General features: G+C 41.3%; 1 protein-coding gene across 4 annotated transcripts in view; it reads right to left on the minus strand.

The window, feature by feature from the left end:
- The window catches only part of MAP2K5 (mitogen-activated protein kinase kinase 5), a 228,706-nt gene that overhangs the window by 31,795 nt on the left and 176,130 nt on the right, over positions 1 to 20,781 (minus strand). For 3 of the 4 annotated variants that reach the window (XM_033108520.1, XM_033108523.1, XM_033108521.1), the window contains 2 exons: positions 8,276 to 8,337; positions 5,117 to 5,162 (listed from right to left, as the gene is read on the minus strand). In XM_033108520.1, the coding sequence (XP_032964411.1) occupies positions 5,117 to 5,162; positions 8,276 to 8,337 (108 nt within the window). The remainder of the gene's footprint in view (positions 1 to 5,116; positions 5,163 to 8,275; positions 8,338 to 20,781) is intronic. The other variant, XM_033108522.1, reaches the window with a different exon arrangement.

Here is a 20,781-nt window from a genome sequence, read left to right on the forward strand (position 1 = left end):
CAGCATGAGATAATAAAGTGGCCTAGATAAAGTATTAGCCAGCGATTGATCTCAAACCGGGTGCTGCTTCTCCTGACCTGATTACTTACTATGCATAGATTCCATTAAATAGAGCTTAGACATGGAAAGCTTCTGGAAATACTCTAAATGCATAGAAGGATCTACAGCACTTGGAAACCAAATTGTAACTGCAGAGATGTCCACAGCCCACACCCTGGGGCTGGAGTCACGGCCCACAGTCAGGATGGGCTGCGAGGTTAAAGGGCTGCCTGACAGCTGGTGGGAAGCCTTCCCCTGCCCTCCCCCACACCAAGCCAGCACCCTGGGAGAGAACGCCTGCCTGCCATGCCTCCCTCCAGAGCTGCGCATTTGGTCCTGGCCTCACAGCTCTAACTAACAGAATGGGAAGGTGGGGAGGGAGCTAAACAATCATGCAGGGTCATGGTCCCCTCTGAAAAACGGATGACAGCCACGAATCCCTCTTTGCAGAAAAAAGTGCAAATCCCCACATGCATTCACGACTTGGGGTGTAATTTCAGGGGTTCTAACATGCTGTCTGAAGTCACAGACCCTAGGTCAAGGGCTGCTGATCTCGTCCATGCCCTTTGTTTTGCAGATGAAGACAGAAGCGGGGAGCGAACAGCGGAGACTTTCCCTGAGTCACAGCCTGACCTTAGTAAAGGAAGATTAATTCTGGAGAAGGACTTCTCTGTGGTTTACACGAGCAAACTGTCTATATAATAATGTTTCTCACTATATCCCTTTTATTTCTAAATATTTAAACATATCATTTGAATAGCAAAACCAGACATGAACCCCTCTCTACCTCCATGCTCCCATCTCAGGTTGTCTGTGTCTCTGAGTTTAGGGGTCGGTCTGGTTTTTATGTTTTTGCTTCCCTCAACTTGATTATTGACATTTTGGGAAAATTTCTCTCCCACCTTTGCATGATTATCCTCCCCTCTCTTGTTACGGCCTCACCAATCCTTTTGTTTTCTTTTCAGTCACGTGAGCTGTGATATCCTGCTTGGGTGTCTGAAGCATGGTGAACATTCTGTCTGCCCCCTCCACACTTTCCACAGCCTGGAAACTTTTTCTAAACTTGTTGGACTCAGGTCACAGAGCTGGGACAGACTGCCATAGGTCTGTCCTGCGATATACATCAGGGTGATTTAAAAGTACCCACGTTGGGGCCAGCCCGGTGACTCAGGCGGTTAGAGCTCCATGCTCCTAACTCCGAAGGCTGCTGGTTCGATTCCCACATGGGCCAGTGGGCTCTCAACCACAAGGCTGCCGGTTCGACTCCTGCAAGGGATGGTGGGCTGTGCCCCCTGCAACTAGCAATGGCAACTGGACCTGGAGATGAGCTGCGCCCTCCACAACTAAGACTGAAAGGACAACAACTTGAAGCTGAACGGCACCCTCCACAACTAAGACTGAAAGGACAACAACTTGACTTGGAAAAAAGTCCTGGAAGTACACATTGTTCCCCCAATAAAGTCTTGTTCCCCTTCCCAATAAAATTAAAAAAAAAAAAAAAGTAGCCACTTTTTTTTTCCATAATGGAATCATTATCACAGGAGCAGAAAGAGGGTGTGTAGGGGTTCCTATCTGGTGGTGTCTGCATGCTACAAGCTCTCGGCTGACTGCATGACTGGTTTTCCTTTGTTGGGTTTAAGACTGACTCCTGATTCGTGCAATAGCTGTTAAAGAAGTGAATAAAGGTCAGATCTTTCCAAGGAGGAAGGACTTCCCTATACTTGAATGGGAGTCAACTTGAAAAAAAGGGAATGTGTAGGTGTGTGTTGCTTCTGTGTCAGGTCAAAGTTTCCAGGCCTGGACAGTAGGGTTCCTTCTATTAAGAAGTGGAATTTCTGATAGACTGCCCAGCTGGTGGGGAATATGTTGCAGACTGGAATTCCACCTTCGTGGCCAGTGTTGAAAGGATTTCTGTTCTAGCAGGCACCAGAGGTTTCACACTGGGGCCCCTACACACTTCTGCTGTGCCCAGCCTGTTTCCTTTGCCTGGAATGTCCTCTTAAAGCTCTCCATTAAAATTCAATCCACCCTCCAAAAGCCCTTTCCAAATGCTCCTTTCTCCATGTAGCTTTTCCCCATTTCCCCAGACAGATCCCACAGCACTCTGCTGTTGTTTACACCGTCACTGTATTCCAGTTACTTGCAGACTTGCCATATCCCTTGCAACACTATGCATGTGGCGTACTCCTTACATCTTCTGCTGAGTCTAGCACAGGACTTTGCACGTAATGGTCTATAAATATCTGCTGAATTCAACTGTTTACCTGGTTCTGAGATCCCCCAAGACGATGTGGATGCTGACGATGAAACTTCTGAGTGAACTCTTTAGGGAGCTTAATGGCTACCGCCAGAAACGTGGCCTCCCCAAAATGGGAGCATTGAGGGAATTTCGTGGTCTGACTTTAAAATACTTCCACTTAGAACACAAAAGCCGAAAACTATCTTAGGAACAACCACACAGTGTAGACAGAATTAAACAGCTAACAACTGAGTTCTAACACTGGGATTTTAATGACCTCAAGGGTCTAAACTTGAGTTGTACATTTCATCTTTAAGACTTGGGTATCCTGGATATAAGGTGACCCCAACAAATAAAAAGACAAAAACCACTTGTGTGCCCCCCATGTCCATGGCCCACCCCTCCCTGCAGTCTGATTTACTTAGGCTGGGACTGGCTGCGTTCACTGGTGGTCAGGGCCACACTGGAGTTCATTTAAGTGCTTCCTGATGCTGAATCTGTAACTCTCAGTATTTCCACCCAACCTACCTCTGCTTTTCTCCCCGATTTAGAAAATGCAGGCCCACAGGGAAACCTCAACAATCCTGCAGGCCTCACAGCTGATGCAGCCCAAGCTGTGCAGACCATGTGGGTACCCTGCTGGCTGGAGTTACCTCGCTTTGGAGATAAACTGCTCTTTTTGTGAAAGGCAGGCCCCCACCCACAGTGACAAATGGGCTCTCCAGTTCATGCATTCCAGAGGATGCTCTCAGCTTCCAGATGGGAGCAGTATCCAATAGGCTATAGGCAGAGAGGGAAAAGGAAAAATTAAAGCCATTCATATGCTAGAAGGAATCAAGAACTGGCTCCTTAAGACTGGGTCCCTAGGACGTGACTCAGGTCCTCAGACCACGGACAATCCACTTCCTTTCCCATCGCCTATTGGGCCCCAGATTCTGGCCAAAGGCAGGCAGGGCTCAACCCCTCGACCACAGGAGCCTCCTATACGCTCACTGTTTCCTCCTTCCTCTCTGAGTCCTTTCTAAGGCGGGGGAGCCTCACTATTGCTATACCTGAGGGAATCCATTCATTTAAATCAAACTGTGAGAAGTACTAGAAATAATGTTAAATTAAGTGTAGGACGGTACTTCCTGTGACTACATTTTTCATTGTGTTTTATTGATTTATTGATATTTATTAATTAAAAATGCGGGACAGCACACAGCAGGGTGTATAGTTATAGAGAGATATATTGAAATACATATCCCTTGTTTCTCCACACACACACATAGGCACACACACACACACACCCACATCCACTTGCTTCCAAGGCACTGGAAGTACTCACCCTTGCCACTCTGCAGTGGTGTTCCTTACCAACACATCCGTCCGTATGCTTTTAGGGGTGTATGTACCATCTGCAGATGTTTTATTTTTAAGTGGCCAACTCATTGCAACCCTACTCCTTTGTTTTAATAGCTGAGCTATCCAGCCATAGCATAACAACATACAAGGTAAATGGGTCTCTATGTCTAGGACCTGTTCCAAGTTTTCTCAAATGTGACTAACTGCAAGAATTTCTCAACCATCAAAGAGACACCTTCCCAAGACCAGTTTATTCTAGACATGAAACCCGCACAGCTACAAGTCACAGAGGTTTTAGGGGTGAACCTTAACTTGAAACTACCCTGAAAACCGAGATTTTGCTCCAGGGGTAACAGGAAACAGAAAACTACCTTCCTGGAAAGTACTCGTGATGCAAAAGGGGCACGGACTGTTATTTTATTCTGGGGATAAAATCTGTATTATACAGAAATTTGAATGCTTAGAGTGTTTATTAGGACAAAATACAAAGGATGAAAACTCTGAACCAGTATCGGTAAAATGTTTCTTATTTAAAGTGGTGGAAGCCAATTGGTTGGAATTTGCTCTGACTGCACTAGTCTAAAGATCAGGAATGGTACTCACAACATCAGAAAGAACAGACTATAATTATTATTTACTAATGCTGGATTCTAACATTATTCTAACAGCTTGTGCATTTTCAAACCAACAATCTGCACTAAATAAATGACCATTTGGGAATTGTTAGGGAGCGTCTCTGTTCCTCTCCCTGCTTGACTAAGAACTGTCATTTGCAATCAAAGAAAGAGGCCTTGGAGCTGAGAACACAGCACCAGCAGCCTTGTAGCTGTCTCTTCCCGAGGAAAGACCAAAGATTCACACTAACTTGATCTTTTGCAGCCAATCTAATTTCCTTCTACATGAATCCAAGAGGACCCCATGCCACATTCAGAATCTCTTGGAGGATCGCACGAAAAACTTAACACACTGACTATCTTCTCTGTTACCAGCCCTCTTGAGTTCTGAGAAGCTTTAATGGCAAATGAGGACGAGGAGTGGCCTATATTAACTCATGACCCTTGAGTGCCAGGCAAAGGAAAAGAGTTTGGCATCAAGTTTCAAAAGGGTAGTGGGTTGTTTTTTTTTCCCTTTTGCTTTTTTTTTTTTAAAATCTATTGGGGTGACAATTGTTAGTAAAATTACATAGATTTCAGGTGTACAATTTTGTATTACATCATCTATAAATCCCATTGTGTGTTCACCACCCAGAGTCAGTTCTCCTTCCATCACCATATATTTGATCCCCCTTACCCTCATCGATAGTGGGTTTTTAAGAAGTAAAAACTCCTACCTGAGGACATGAGCTTCAAAACCCCCTGCCCAGATTAAGTCAATACCGACTGCTGCCTTTTGGGAGCCGGAGGATGCTTCAAGTTCCATCGTGGTCCTCTTACCAGAATGTCAGCAGACATTCGTATCTGGGGAATTACTAACGTAACCAAAAAATGTACTTACCATCAATTCCTCAGGTGCTGGCCTTTCTTTTGGCTGTTTGCGCATGCTGTAAGAGACAAAAATGCCTGTTACCTATATTACCTGTAAATTTGTGCTGTAATTTCCACCACTGACTAGTTCCTCTGGAATTGGAATATTTTCAAAATTCGTTGTGTTCCATTCCTGGCCAAAGGACAGGCATAATCATTTCATTGCGCTTCACATTGTTGCGTTTCACAGATGTTGTGTGTTTTACAAATTGAAGGCGAGACCACCTCTCCCTCCCCCCCCCCCCCGCAAAAAGACTGTAACTTGTTTCATTGCGATACTTGCTTTATTACAGTGCTCTGGAATCAAACGTGCAGTATCTCTGAAGTATGCCTGCATCAGCATATATTCCCTTCCTTTTATTTTAGTCTTTAATTAATTAGATTGTGGGGGAATCTTATGAATCAGAAACACAAACTTTTTTTTTTGAGTTACTCTTGCAATACAGCAATACAGATAAAGAATGAATTTAAATTTATCCTAATTCAACTTTTGAAATGAATGTGAAAAAAAGCAGCCATATTCTCTTCCTGATGCAGCTGTCAATTTATTTCAAACTTGAATTTAAGGAACAACACACTTCTTTTTTGGTAATTGGGATAAGACAATAAGAAAGGAAACATGACTATCAGGTCAAATGAGAAAACACCTTTTTCATTATTGAATAACAACATATAACAGAGGTCGGAAATCTAGATAATGCTACAAAATTACAAATGGGTTATTATTACAGTATCTCAACTTGCATTTATTTTGGCTACAAGTTGATAATTCATTTAAAACAGCTCTGGGAAAGTTAAGTTTAAGCTGCTTCAAGAATCACATTCCTGACCCAAAATATGTCTTACATACAATAGGTACGTAAGTAGCTGTAGCATGTACTCAGCCACATGATGAAGCACCCACACATGGGACTGAAAGGACCGTTTTGTACAAAACTCAGTGTCTGTGGGATGAAGTCACGAAGAGAGATTGCTGCTTCTATTACTTGGAAAATCACACAGATGGTTTTTCTTTATGTAAGGCAACTTCTAACCAGCAAGAAGAAAACCCTTCATATAATCGCTGCATTTGCTGACAGTACTTTTTTTTTTTTTAAAGTAGGGAGATTTAATAATCATTTGGTAAACAAGAATCGTAGTTATGAACCATTAATGACATCAAGGACATTTGCCTTCCCTATAAATAACCATATGCACCTCTCAAATACTGCATCCATTAGCAAGTAATTCAAGCTGTCTCGCCAGGAGAGTTGGTAACAGTCCTAATCTGACATTCCAAAGTAGCTGTATCTCTTGGGAAAACAAGGCTATTACCCACTATCATCTCTGTTTCAGCTTGACATCTGTGGAAATTTCAACACAGGTTATCCCTCCCTCTGTCTCCATAAAACTTTTATATAACAGCTGATTAATTTTTTGGACAGGAGGAGGGCAAAACCTTCTCTGCTCTTCTCCCTGTCTGCCCAGAACTGGCCCCACCCCCAGGTTGGTCTCAGACCACACAGCAAGATAAACGTGGTGGTCCTCTCAGAAATCCAACATCTTGGGCCAGTGGTGCCCAAACCAGGTGCTCTAGGCAGCTTAGGAATCGCACAGTTTGTTTTTCAATTTCTGCATTTCAAAATGGGGCATTGCCATGATGTGCTTCTGAGTGTTTCTAGGAATTCCATGTAAAGGAAATTAAGAAATATTAATACGTATTCCTGAATAAGGACTCTAATATTAATGAGCTCAGGATTTCAGTGTTTAACCAAAATGTATGCTTTTTCCCAACATAGCACGCTTTGGAAATAAAATGTTTGCAGAGTGAAAATAGTTTTTAAAAGCTACAAGATATTATGTATTTTAAATAAATAGAAATAGTGTTAATAACATTTTAAAGTTGGGGGGAAAATCTCTATATATTTTTCTATGGAATATAAAGTGTATGAGACACTTTTATTAAGCGGTAACATATCATACTTAGTCAAAAAGGTGATAAAGCTTGACATTTATATTAAGGACTATTTCTTGGTTTCACTTTAGCGTAATCATCAGATGGATCACGGGGGGAGGGGAAAGGGGCAGTGTACAACCATTTTGGTTTAGCAAGGACTCCTGATGGCACCATTTCGTGGCACCACAGGAACGAAGGGTTCGTTTTCCACCAGTGGACACGACTCCGAAGGCGTGGTGAAATGAAGAATTTGGTGGAGGGAAAGAGAAGTGAAGGTAGTTATGACGGAGCTCCAGCATGGACAGAACAGTTTCTAGTTGGTTCTGTCTCTGCTTTGGGGTGGTCATTCCTTTGCTCCCAATTTCCTTCTCTCTCTCCATGCTGGGGTGAGGGACAGGGCAGGGGAGCAACTGGGCCTTCCAAGGCCATGCGAGTGCTGCTGAATGCACGAACGAACGAACAGGGAGAGGTGGATGATGCGAAGGGGCTAATAAAAGAAAAACTCATTCTACTGGGAGAAAAAAGGCAGGGAGCTGGAAAAGAACCCTTGGTAGAAAAATGCCTGTTTCCTCAGGTGTAAAATGACAAGGGGCTGCCTAGAGAGTCCGAGGGTCCCTTTGATCCTCTCAGTTCTTTAATAGTTAAAGTGGGCTTAATAGAACCATTTTTTCATAGTCTTTCAAACATCAAAATTCATTGCAATGGGACACCAGTACTGCATTTAAAATACAACCAAAGATAAAAGTTATTTACTGAAAATCCAATGAATTAATAAACTATGCTGCTTCCCCTAAGTGATGGACAGTTTTATGGGTAACTTGAGGTTACATTAATAAAAATAAGCTTCATAGGTCTGTTCAATAGGGGCTATAAAATGGTGTATTTCTTTAAAAAAAAAACAAAAAGAACAACAACTGGAGAGCAACAGTATCTGTGCTCAAAGAAGTAGCCCGATTCTCAGCAGTTTATTAACACAGGAAAAAGCCTCTAAAGTACATTTACAACCCTTTGTGTAAATAACGTTTACATAATTTAAACAATTTCTTCAGCTTTGCTGCCCCATCTGCCCAAGGCCCCGAAGTCCCTCCCGTCTCCAAAAGGAAGCAGGGAGAGCCATAAGGTCTCACGGAGCCTGCGAGTTAATGGCATGTATCATTTACATTGAGGGCATGGCATGTTTGCAAACAGGCTCACCACTGAGTGATGAAATGTACAAATGGCTCGGAGAACTCTCCAACCGGAAGGACGGGTGAATCCTGGGATGGAGGAAAAACAAGTCACCAAAAGTCACAACAATTCCTTTCCTTTCTTTATGCCCTTCCTCCCCCACCAAAGTAACAGTGTAAAGATGAGTATATCACAAGGATTCAACACTATGTGGAAAGGAAAATAAAGCCTCATCCAATTAAAAAGACTGCCTACACCCTCTGCCACATGTTTATGTAAAATGCCAAATTTAAAGCCACACACATTTTACAATGGTGAGAAACTGGAGAGCAAAGAGGGAGGGGAGGTGAAAAAAGGACAAGGATAGCCACAGGGTAGGAAAGAAGGTACGAAAGTGTAAATGAGAAATTAATGATTATTTAAGTAACACACAAATGGTCTTGTAATTAACAAAGAGCTGTGAAATTATTCTTGCGCTGACCTTTGTTCTTTTACTGGATTTACTATTTATTTACACTTTCCTTTTTATTTACATTTATTTGCATATTCAACTGCCCTTACCTATTTGCCCCCAATAGAATCATTTGGGCCAGATTTTTCTTTTTCTTTTTTTTTTTTTACTTTAACAGAAAGGCTTTTATAGGGAAAGGTGTTTTCTGAAAAAGAATTTCAGCCTATTTTCCAGTCTAGGCAAACTTGTCATATGAGAAAGCCAGTGAATTAAGGACACAATGAAAAACTCCCCCGTTGACCACCAAACAGAACTGGGGTGGAAGTGGGTGGCCCTCGAAAGAGAAAACTACAAAGCAACAAATGTGACAACCACCATGTAACACAGGGAGCAAACCCCATTACGATTTGCAAAGGAAGGCTTTAAGAATTTAGGAGTTTTTCCAAGAATGACAGAGAGTGCCACTGTGTTTATAGTGTAACGGCTCAGGATGTAATGAAATTACACTGCAGAGTACTTTAACAGTCATCTCATTAGACCTACAGTTGGAACAAGAGAGCCACATAAAGTAGGCAGCTGCAAATGACTCCATTCTCATCTATTCTCATTTGCTATTAAAAATACCTTTCGGCGGCTTTTTTCCTCCCTGACATCCCTACACAAAGTGCCCTGCAAAGTATGATACATGCACCTATTTAAATTAACAAAGGAATGACTTATTTTAATCTCACTGTGCTTTGGCCATTTGGACGAGCAATATATCATTACATACAACCTTCCAGCGCTGCAGGCAAGAAACTCAGAGCATGCAGCATTTGGTGGGAGCCAAACAATTTCTCTAGCACACAACTGTGTCAAATGCATGCATGTATTCATTATTGAGAACGAGAGGAAATGGCTTTGATGTAGTGGAAAAAAGAAGATGATAAAAGCACCTCTGCAATATGCGTGTCATTATCAATGGTGGCAGATAGATACAATCGCACAGCCCCCTATGTGATTAGTAAATATACATATAATTGCTGTGGCCAATTATCAGAAAAATGAGATCGGTAATTACAAGACAGAAAATTAACTAGAACTCTTATTAAGGCTTTGTTTCCAATTCAAACAATTGGAAACTGCTGGAAAATACAATTGAATCAAAAGAAACCGAGGGGGTCAAAGCAGCCCCAACACTCCCCTCCCCACAAATCCTAAAGAGGTTAAAAGAAAAGGAATGTGAACAAAATGTTTCTTAGTTTTTGCCTGTCTGTTGCCTTTGAATTTACTTCATTCATCCAGAGGAAGAGGTTAGTAATCGTAAACTTAAAATTCTCATCAGTAGAGAAAAGCTTCGAAGAAGAAAGGAAAACAAAGGAAAATGGGAATGAAATAAAATCTTGCCAAGTTCAAAGGATTACATGCAGGCATGACACAGAGAAGACATGAAAAACGGGGGTGGGGTATATCTGATGAAATCGTCTGCTCAAAAGAAACAAGGCACGCAATAACATGACAAGTCCAATAACATGACAAGTCCTCGATAAAGGTACTATAAAATGGTCACAGAAGTCCCATCGGTTTGAAGAGCAAAAATAAAACATGATATCAATTTCAGCCCAGCCTGTTTTAGGAAAGCCATATATATCACCAAGCCTGCAAGATTCTACAAGGTCCAGTTCAAGAAATGACATTTTACTGTCTCAAAAACTATTAGTAAAAAGATAGTTCAAAGTCTGAAGTACAAAAATTATGGACTCTGATCAGATAGTTCCCTAAGTCATTTGTTCCTGAAAAATTTTTGGAGGCTGTAGTATTAGAAGTGTTTGAGTATCAGTTGCTTTAAAATGCAATGTTTAGGAAAATAAAAGCCTACTGTCTTAATGTGGCTGAATATTTACCAAGATGGTTAAAATTCTGGATGGGTTTTCTACAAAGATCCTGGTAAAAAACACGATGCTAGTGTGGGCCTCATTTCAAAGTATAACACTAAGAGTAAATTAATGAATTATAGACTAGGCAACTTGATGGAGATGTCATTTTAACACGGATGAGACACTAAACGAGGAAATGTGACATCTTTGCATGGATAGTTAATTTTATTTAAGACCTGATATTGTAGCCTGTTAAGTTCCTCATAATATAAAACTAAGGAACACTGGGTGGTACCCATGAATAATTTATTTCACTTGTGAAAATGCCAGCCCAAGTCGACTTTGCAGAACCACAGAGAGTGGATTCTCATCTCAGTGGTGCCTGGAAAGAATCACTCATCAAAGATGCAGGGGGAAGCTGTAATCTCACATGCATAATGCCACATACTTTCTTTCCATCTTGAAGTCCATGTCTCCAAGGAGAATTTTCTGAGATACAGAAGACTGACTCCCGGAGGGGTGGTCAGAGTGCCACGCAAACACAGGGCAAAGGAGTCCTGGGAGGGCCTCCAACCCCGCAGAAGCCACAGGCAGTTAACACGTCAGGAAATCAAATGAACACTCCTGACAGTGGGCACTAACACTGGAGGATTTTAAAGTATCGTTTTTTTTAAGCAATTAAAATGAGAAGTTAGTTTAGAGCAGGATGTAAAACACCTCCAAGAACCTGCCTATTTCCTGATGTAATTCAAATGTGTTCCAAGGAGGGAGGGAGGGAGGCTGGTAGGAAAGCTGCTTCGGTTTCACAGACGCTCCCAGGGAGGGAAGGCACCCAGTCACCATGGGGTGAGGAGGACACTGAGAACCATGCCATGGGGCTCAAAGGACCTCGTCAAGTAATTGCTGCTACTTATCAAAACCATTCTCTGTGAAATATGTATGGGTTCAGGCCAGATGAAGAAATACATTTCAAAAATACAAATACAAATTGGAGAAGGGGTTACACAGGTAACTCTCAGGACTGGCCGAAACCGACTCTAAATTGTTAATAGAAGTCACGCTCTTTAAGACCCTGGGTGCCATACTTCACCGTAAGGGCTTTGTTGGCGTGCTTTCCTATGGATCTTCTAAGCAGAGTAGGGAACTCAAGAGGGGACACGACCTTAACCAAAAGCCTTAACCTGAGACTCTAGTCCCAAATCAACTTTAGAGACCTGCTAAGGGGACACGAGCTGGATCTTGTTATGGAGCAGGCAACTGTTACATAAAAATAGCTGCCATAACCATTTCAGGAAGCAATTCTGGCCATCAAGGAGGACTGTGTCCAAGTCTCAGAGGTTTCAGTAACTACCTGGTCAGCCCTTCGCCAAACAACTGGAACACAGGCAGGCAGCACGCTCGAGAACAGCCAAGGACAATGGGAAAAAGTTTGAGTGATGCCTTTGCCTTGTGAATAATGAACAGTTCAGGAAGGTCAACCCATTACAACTGCAACTGTTTAATTATTAATTATGCACAATCTATGAGCAAAAGGACAGGTTCAGAATGTTTAATGTATGCTAACTTCAGCTGGACTCTCTCTGGGTATTTTGTTATTAGCACTTGTCAGCAAGGTACTCAGGCATAAAAAAAGGCAAGCAGCAGAAAATCGGTGTGTGTGTGTGTGTGTGTGTGTGTACCTGCACACTCCAGGAGTGGGGGAGGGGAGGAGGGAGGAGGTCCAATTCCAACCACAGCTGCTGCTCATTCACTTGCAGAGTAAGCGTGCCAATAAGTACCCCTTGTGACCTTGAGAGCAGACAGGATGTTGGCTATTCCAAGTACAGAAAACATGAATGAGAAAAGTGCTTTTGAAACGACTTACTTAAAAGGGAGGTTATCATTTTACAGGCATAGATTTTTTTTGAAACTATAATGTTTCTTGGCTTTGAAAAAATGTATGTCATTAATGTCTACACACACACACACACACACACACACACACACACACACACACAACCTGTGTAAGTTCAGTGCCCTGTACCAGTGTCAATTTCCTGGTTGAGATACTGTATTATACTTATGAGCTGCTACCATGGGGAAACTGGGTGAAGGGTACACAGGATCACTCCGTATTATTTTTTGTAACTGCATGCAAATCTAAAATGATGTCAAAAAAGAAAGTTTAAAAAGAAAAAATTAAAGAGCTGGTTTTAAAAACTCTAATGAGACCCAGATTCTTAGAGGACCACTGCTTTGTATCAGGAAGAAGCCTGACATTAGCTACTCAGCTGGAAAACAGTTAAGAAATCTTTGCTTAAAAAAATATAACCAAGGATTTAATTTTTGTCTTTAATTCATAACTGAAGATGACAATGGAACTTGACAATGACGTGGTGGTCAATTCAGACATTGATAGGGCACAGAAAGAAAATACTGTAAAAAAGGGATACAATTACTCATTACTTATTTATTGGTTCCTCCATTCCACAGTTTTCTTGACTACCTATGATGTCAAAGGCACTGAGCCTGGCACTGAGGGATGACCGATACCTAATCCATATCCTGAAAGACTCTGTATTGTTCAAGGGGATAAGGCTGCACTGCACTGGGGAGCACCAAGGGTTCAGTGCAGTTTGGCTGGTACCTGAGTTCAGAGGGGAGTGTGATGGGGAACACTGTCTTAGCACCTGGGGGACCGTGAGACACCTTCTTTGCTTCCTTCCTTCCTTCCTTTCTCACGCCTGGGAACGCAGGGACCTTGACCATGTTAACTGTTCCCTTCTCTGCGCAAAACCGACGTTCTTTCAAATTAAGATTTTATACTTAGTGGCAGTAAAACGTAAGGAAGTTAGAAGGGCAACGTCTCAGAATTCCCAAGGTGTTGGCTACACTGGTGAATTCTAAGGTAAATCAGCCAGGCAAGTTAAATAAAATATGGCAAGCCTTCTGACTTTTTCTGATAGTCTATTTCTAGACTTCATGGTGTCAAGCCATCAAGCTAACAGGTAGCTACCATCACAGAATCAGCTGAAGTCTGACCAGTATTGAGAGTTATGCTGTAACATTTTAAAAATAAATCTTTTAATTCAAGCCTCATGTTCCTTTCACCTGGCCCAACAATTTCTGGTCTCATACAGCGCGGTTCCTACTAATTGGCACAGCTCTTTTAGATCACTCCACTTCTCTCCACAAAGCTGGGATCAGAGGTCATTTGTGATCCAGTGGCTTCAGGTCAGGTAGAACAGCATTTAGCCTTGTCAGACCCCCAATTGGTTTTTGATCCTCCACTATTCACTGCTTTAAAACAACATCTTTGTGAGACAACTGGCAGAATCCATAGGACAAATCTGCTCTCCACTGGGGAGGAAACCTAGTTTGTTTGTTTTTTAAAAAAAGACAAAAACCAAAACAACTGGACCCTCACCTTTAAACCTCCACAGAAGCTTGTCCACAAGCCAAAAATCTACCTGTCCAAAGTGTAATCCAAAGCAGATTCTGGGAAGTTAGCTCAGTTTTAATATTCTGAATGTCATCAGTGTTCACATCTGTATGTTTCTGCTATAACAGACTGTACCCAGGTGGGGAAAAAAGGCAGTCACACCTTATCCGAGAGACTAAGGTGGGAAATAGATGGACAGGTACTCCTGGTCAGTCAGAGAATGAGACAGTCCGGTTTAAGATATGAATAAACCATAATTACACATCAGATTTGTAAAAAAGTAGTCAATGCTTGTTAAAAATGTGGCCATTCTGTAAGGGAACAATCAGTATTTTGACATTATGTGTATGTTTGATTCCACGATGCAGATGGAACTGACCTAACCTGTGGGGTGTTACAAGGGAGAGCTCCGGGATGGGAATGAGGCTTTGAATTTAGGACGGTTTGCAGACGGACATCATCAGAAAAGAGCCCCTGACCCTCCTCAGCTGGAACCCAGAGAGCCTCTTTGCTCATCCCACTCGCATCAAGCCCTGAGCACAGAAAGTGAAAGATGATTCAATTTCCACACTGGGTCACCCCATGCTCTGGGTTGCCAGATGTGACAAATTACATGTGTGGGCATTTTGGTGTGAAGTTCTGTCCACTGGGTCCGGGCTGACAGTAGCAGCTCATTTAACTTGTCTCAGATGGACCTGGTACCAGGGGCAAAAGGCCTGAAATTTTCGCCACTGAAACACCCACCTTACTCACAAACCCTTAAATCAAGGGAGAACCAGCTGTTAGCCACATGAACATCACAAGCAGATGGCTTATAAAAAACCCACACAATATAAATGAACAGGTCTAAAGGAATCTGTCTCTAGGTAATTGGGACTTGAGATTATAAAGATTTTTCATTTTCTCCTAAATATGCTCTAGAAATTCCTCAGTATCGGGATAAGAGAGGAGGAACAAACGTCATTAATATCAAAACCTTCATTTCGTCTATACATTTTTTGTCATTTAAAAGATTTACATTTACTTAGAGATTTTCTAAACAAATGGCAAAGATCTTGGTGTTTTGTAAAATTCCTTAAAAAAGGTAGGTAGAGAACTGGAAAGTGCATTAATCTTTTAAACTGCATTTGCAAAATTGCTTCCTTTCTAAAGCCAATGAACATCCCATTTTCTCTTTTTATTTTAGGTCTCCTCTTGGTCATGAGCGATAGGCAACTGTAGCATTTAGAGGAGCCTCTATGAACAGTACACGTACACACTCATACACACACTTGCAGATTAACATCCACATGCAGCAAGCACCCTTTTCAATGGTGTAGGCACAGCAGCAAAAAACATGCTTCTCTCATGCCAAAGGGATTTCATTTACAAAAGTAAAACCCGTTATTGTCTTCTCTCTCTGTAGCTTCTCAATGCATTTCTATTGCTTTTTCATAAAACACTGCTGCAAATAATCAAGCATGACCACTGACATCCACGAGATTGAGTTTTAGGAACCATTAAATGAGCTCACCCTCGTGGGAAGCCTCCCGCTCAGGCTGGCCTAAAGGTAATTATTCAGCAATTCCTACCTGTGGTTTTACCTTGTCCCTATATAGTGTTTGAATTTCATACACTGGTAAGGTCAATTTTTTTTTTCCTCAGGAAAAGTCCAGCTACACGTTTGATCCAGGACCTAAATTATAATGTTAATATACACACTAGCGTTTCACCAGGTTCTGTGTGCAGAAGTGCTGATGAAAAGCAATCTCAGATTAAAGGTAGATCATACACAATATTAAACAAAAATGAAAGAGGAAAATCTAGGCGAGAAAAGTAACCCTTAACAGGTTCTTCAATGAAAGGCATCATCCCTCTTTCCATAGGTAAGGGGTTAACACTGAAACATCTGAATTACACCCACACACTGTTCAAGGGCAAGAACCTGGCAGGTCCGTGTCCTCAAAAATCAACAAGCCATAACACTATCAAGTCAGACTCTGAGAACTCCCTGAAAGCCCAAGTCCACACCGCCACACTGTCTGTCCTCCTAAACGTTCATGCGACTATTAGTTAAAATAACTGCTGCCATTCACCACCTGCACTGCAAGCTACGGAGAAGGGGAAAAACAGAACTCCAGTGGCTGCATGGTGTAGGAGTGTTGGCTTACACATTTTTTACAAACAAATTCAAAGGCTACGTCAGCGGTAACTCAAGTGCTGAAAATTATATGTGAAATTGTGCCCTACCTGGCTCCGTACAATAAGCCGAGAGAAGGGGATTTAAAGCTGGCTAAAGGAGACACCGCATCAGTTTAAAATTAGTCAATGCGAGAGGAACAAAGAGGAAGACAGGACGGGCGGGAGGGAGAGGAAGTGAAAAAAATAGAACTACATACTGTGAAATGAACAAGTTCAGTTAGAATGTTCATCAGGATTTGGAAAATCATAATGCCATCTGCTACTCTGGACCTCAGAACATCATGGATCTCGTGGGCCCAGACGCTTCCATTTCCAGGAGGAAGGAAGGAACTTACACTCCCTGGAATGCTGCCTCCATTCTGGAATGGAAGCAACACCCCAGCCCACCCGTTTGGAATCTCTTTTGAGAACATTCGAACTGCTCACAGACGCATTTTCCCTGGTTTAGGGAGAATTAACGGCAGGCGAAATGATTATAGCAACTAGGCAGTGAGGCAGAGCAGTGCCCCGGCCCAAGCTGCTGGGTAACTGACCCTGGCATCCAACTTGGGCTCAGGGTGTGTAGGTCCCATCATGGTGGATTAAATGAGCATTGTCCTACGGCTGGATAAGACTTCACAATAGAGCAACACATGTTAAATGACAGCAGCCAAAACTGGCCCCACCAGGCAACTGCCCATTCACAGAATGCTATTCACAGGCCTCCACCACCAAGAAATTAATTCATTAATAATACATCAGGCTTTGTGGACAATTCAAAGAAAACACAAAGCTACTTGCTCAACGATTGCCTAAAGATGCAGAATTTTTCCTGGTTAAAAAAAACCCCAAAATCGAATTGACTTACTGAAAGCAAAATTACAGGGATGTTTATGCTAATATTTTGCTTAGTAAACAAAAAGAAATTGAGAAAATCTATCCACTGAATTCACTCAGTGTCACTAGGAAATAATATACACATTTTTTCAGCAATAGCTACTAAAATTTGATTTTATATAACTGTATTTAAAAATTAATTTTCCCCACTTTTAAGTGACTTTGTACATCCTTCAGACTATCAGGAAAATTTTTGCTTTTAACTTGTTTCTTCTGTTACATTTTTAAAACTCACTTCTTTCTCCTCCCTCCCAACAACTCATAAATATGAATTAAATATAATTATAAATGAACAGAACATTAACTTTTGGATTACTGCTGTGTTTTGGTAGAATGTTAATGTCATTTCTAAAAGAAACAGTTATTACCAACAGAAAAAGTAATTACTAAAGGAATCATGGCCTTAATGCTAACCTATTTTCAATCTTCAAACTGGCCAAATTGCATTAATTTAAACATACTAAACTTTTCAAAGGAGGTATTAGATTTCTAAAGGTTGCCTTACACAAAAGAGGAATATCAGTTTTCAGGCTCCCAGTTATATATTCCCAACGCTATGAGACACAGGTCTAGTTAACAATATCACTGGAGGACAAGACTATTGTGTATCTACTTGGATTAACTTACCAAGTGTCTAATGCCTCAGTCATACAAGTTACACACATCATGAAATACCTTATCACAAATACTTGTTTATGTGAGTAGTTAAAATGATCTGAGAGCTCACGACATGAGGTCTCACACCACTTCTACAACCTGCACTTTAGTTGAAAGTGATCTATTTATATATGGCTATTTACTGGTCTGCCTTTTTGACTAGAGGAGAAACTCTGGCAGGTGCATCTTATTCATTCTCTATTCCCAGTACCTAGTTCTGGGATTAATACAGGTTTCCAGAATGATTATTTGGGCTATAATCAGGGATTTTCAGGCTAAGGGTTTTTATATAGGTGCCGGGGGTGGGGTGGGAATAGGTGGAGATCTAAGTCTCCCACCCTCTGATCAAACTAGAATGGCTTTAAAGTCCAAAAAATAAAAAATGAAAATCTTTTGTGTATCAAAGGACACCATCAGGAAAGTGAATAAAAAAGCCATAGAATGAGGAAAAAATTTAGAGTCTAGTATCCAGAATATAAAAGAACTCTTACAACTTAGTAATAAAAAGACAAATAACCCAATTTAAAAAAGGGCAATGGATGTGAATAGATATTTGTCCAAAGAAGATATTCAAATGGCCAATAAAAACATGAAAATATGTTCAACACCCTTAATCATAAAGGAAATGCAAATCAAAACCACAATGAGAGACTACGTCACATCCATTAGGAGGGCCATAATCAAATAAACAGAAAATAACAAGTGCTGACCAAAATGTGAAGAAATTCGAACTCTCATAAATTGCTGGTAGGAATGTAACATGGTTACGGAACAGTTTGGAAGTTCATCAAACAGTCAAACATAGAATTTTCATGTGACCCAGCAATTCCACTCCTAGGTATATAACCAAGAGAGGTGAAAATATACATCCGTATAAAAACTTGTATGCAAATGTTCATGGCAGCATTATTCAAAATAGTCCCAAATTGGAAATAGACTAAATGTTCACAACTGATGAAAAGACAAAATGTAGTACATTTAAACAAGGGAGTATTATTCAGCCAACAATAGGAATGAAATACTAGATTAGTGGTTGTCATATATTAGAGTGGAGAGAGGAATTAGGACTGTTAACAGGTACTGGGGTTTCTTTCTGGAGTGATGGAAATGTTCTGGAACTGAGTTGTGTACTTTAAAAGAATAAAATTTAAGTTATGTGAATTACATTTCAATAAAATAATTTCAAAGGAAGAAAAAAGAAAACAAATGGGTTTCTCTATGATGGTCTCTGTACTTAGCTGCTGTGTTATAGGCTGGAGGTCCTTTTCAGCTGAATAGGATAGGCCTCCGTAGAAGAAAAGACAAACTTAGATCACATTCTATTTTGTGTAGGAGTCGCCCTGCTAGAAAAATCCATGTTTTAATTTACTACAAGGAGCATTTACTGAGATCCTGCTTGGGCCAGGTGCTGGGATAAATCCCTGTGCAGGATGATGTCATGATCTAGTGGGAGACAAATTCACAAACGAAATTTGATTCAGTATGATTACAAACTATAATACAGCTTTGTAAACAATGCTATGCTGAATTCCTCCTAGCACTGGGCGGGAGTGTGGCAGGATGGGAAGAGGTGGGAAGGTAACAGAGATAGCTTCAAAGAGAAGATGATGTTTGAGCCTTAGAAGATGCTTAGGCTTTCACAAAGTGAAAAAGGGGAGAAGGTCATTCTCAGTAGAGGTGGAACACAACCATAGGTGTGCAAGTGTGGGGAAGCTTTGAAAACGAATGACTGACCCAAAGTCAGAGACAGAAAAGCTTAGAAGCTTTTTAATAATGTGGTCATAATGCAGACTCTTCCCTCCTTTTTCTTCTCCCTTTCCCAGTCCTCAATTTTCTCATTCCCTTCTTCATGTGTCACCCTCTTCTAGAACAGAGATTTAGCTGCCTTTTGGTTTGCCCGGCTCATGTGTGACGAGCTGCCAGGTTAGGGCTGGCATCAAACACTGCTTCCTTCCAGCACTGGGTATGGTTGCTGGCATTTCTAGAAAACATCAGAGGAACCACGTCTAAGTGTAGCGTCCATGTGAGGCCTCCTGGGAGTTCAGGTTTTTGGTGGGGTGGATGATTGTCCCCATTCATAATGACTTTTTAGTACCACTGTAATGATGTGCATATGCCAGTCAGGCAGATAAGTATATAGTGAAGGCTCTTTGATGTCTTCATTATATTTTATGATTAAATAGAGTCATAAGAACTCTCAGAAGGCATAGACTTTTATAATGATGGGCTACTAAATATGTTTTTGACCGAGAGAGTCTATTTGCATCTTAAGCAAACCCACTTTACTCCTCATCGTTGAGGACCCAAGGCCAGGCCCCACAGCAGCACCCCCAGCCCCCTTCTTCCTCTTCTTGCGCATCCCTCACTGGCCACTTCCTTCCCATCATCTTCCCCCTATCCCTACTGGGGCATTCCTGTCAATTCCCTTTCCTCAGCTACAGACCTTATAGGGAAAGCCAGCATCTCCCCCACCTCCTACACTGGGTACAAAGGTCTTAGGAGTTGTGGTTTGCCATGGCTCTACCTGTCTGTTGGCTTGGAACCCCGGCATTATTACGGTGATTCCACTATCTTGATGGTGTCATATATAATAAACTGTCACCCAGTCTAAGGTCCTAAAGATTCACACCTGTTTCCTTTTAAGAGCATCATAGTTTTAGCTCTTATATTTAGGTCTTTGATCCATTTTGAGTTAATTTTTGAGTTCCAAATTCATTCTTTTCCACGTGGATATCCAATTGTCTCAGCATCATTTGTTGAAAAGACTATTCTTTCACCATTGAATGTGCTTGGCATCCTCTTTGAAAAACAACAGATTATAGATATATGGGTTAATTTCTGGACTCTCAATTCTATTCCATATGCTCTATCCTTATTGTCAGTACCACACTACCTTGATTACTGTAACTATGTAGTGAGTTTTGAAATCAGGAAATTTAAATCTTCCAACTTTGTTCCTTTTTTTTTTTTTTTAAGACTGTTTTGGCTACTCTGACTTCATTTACATTTCAATATAAATTTTGAGAGCAGCTCATCCATTTCTGCAAAAAGCCCACTGGTATTTTGATTTTGACAGGGATTGCACCAAATC

This window comes from Rhinolophus ferrumequinum, chromosome 6, assembly GCF_004115265.2.
Source record: "Rhinolophus ferrumequinum isolate MPI-CBG mRhiFer1 chromosome 6, mRhiFer1_v1.p, whole genome shotgun sequence".
Lineage (NCBI taxonomy): Eukaryota > Metazoa > Chordata > Mammalia > Chiroptera > Rhinolophidae > Rhinolophus > Rhinolophus ferrumequinum.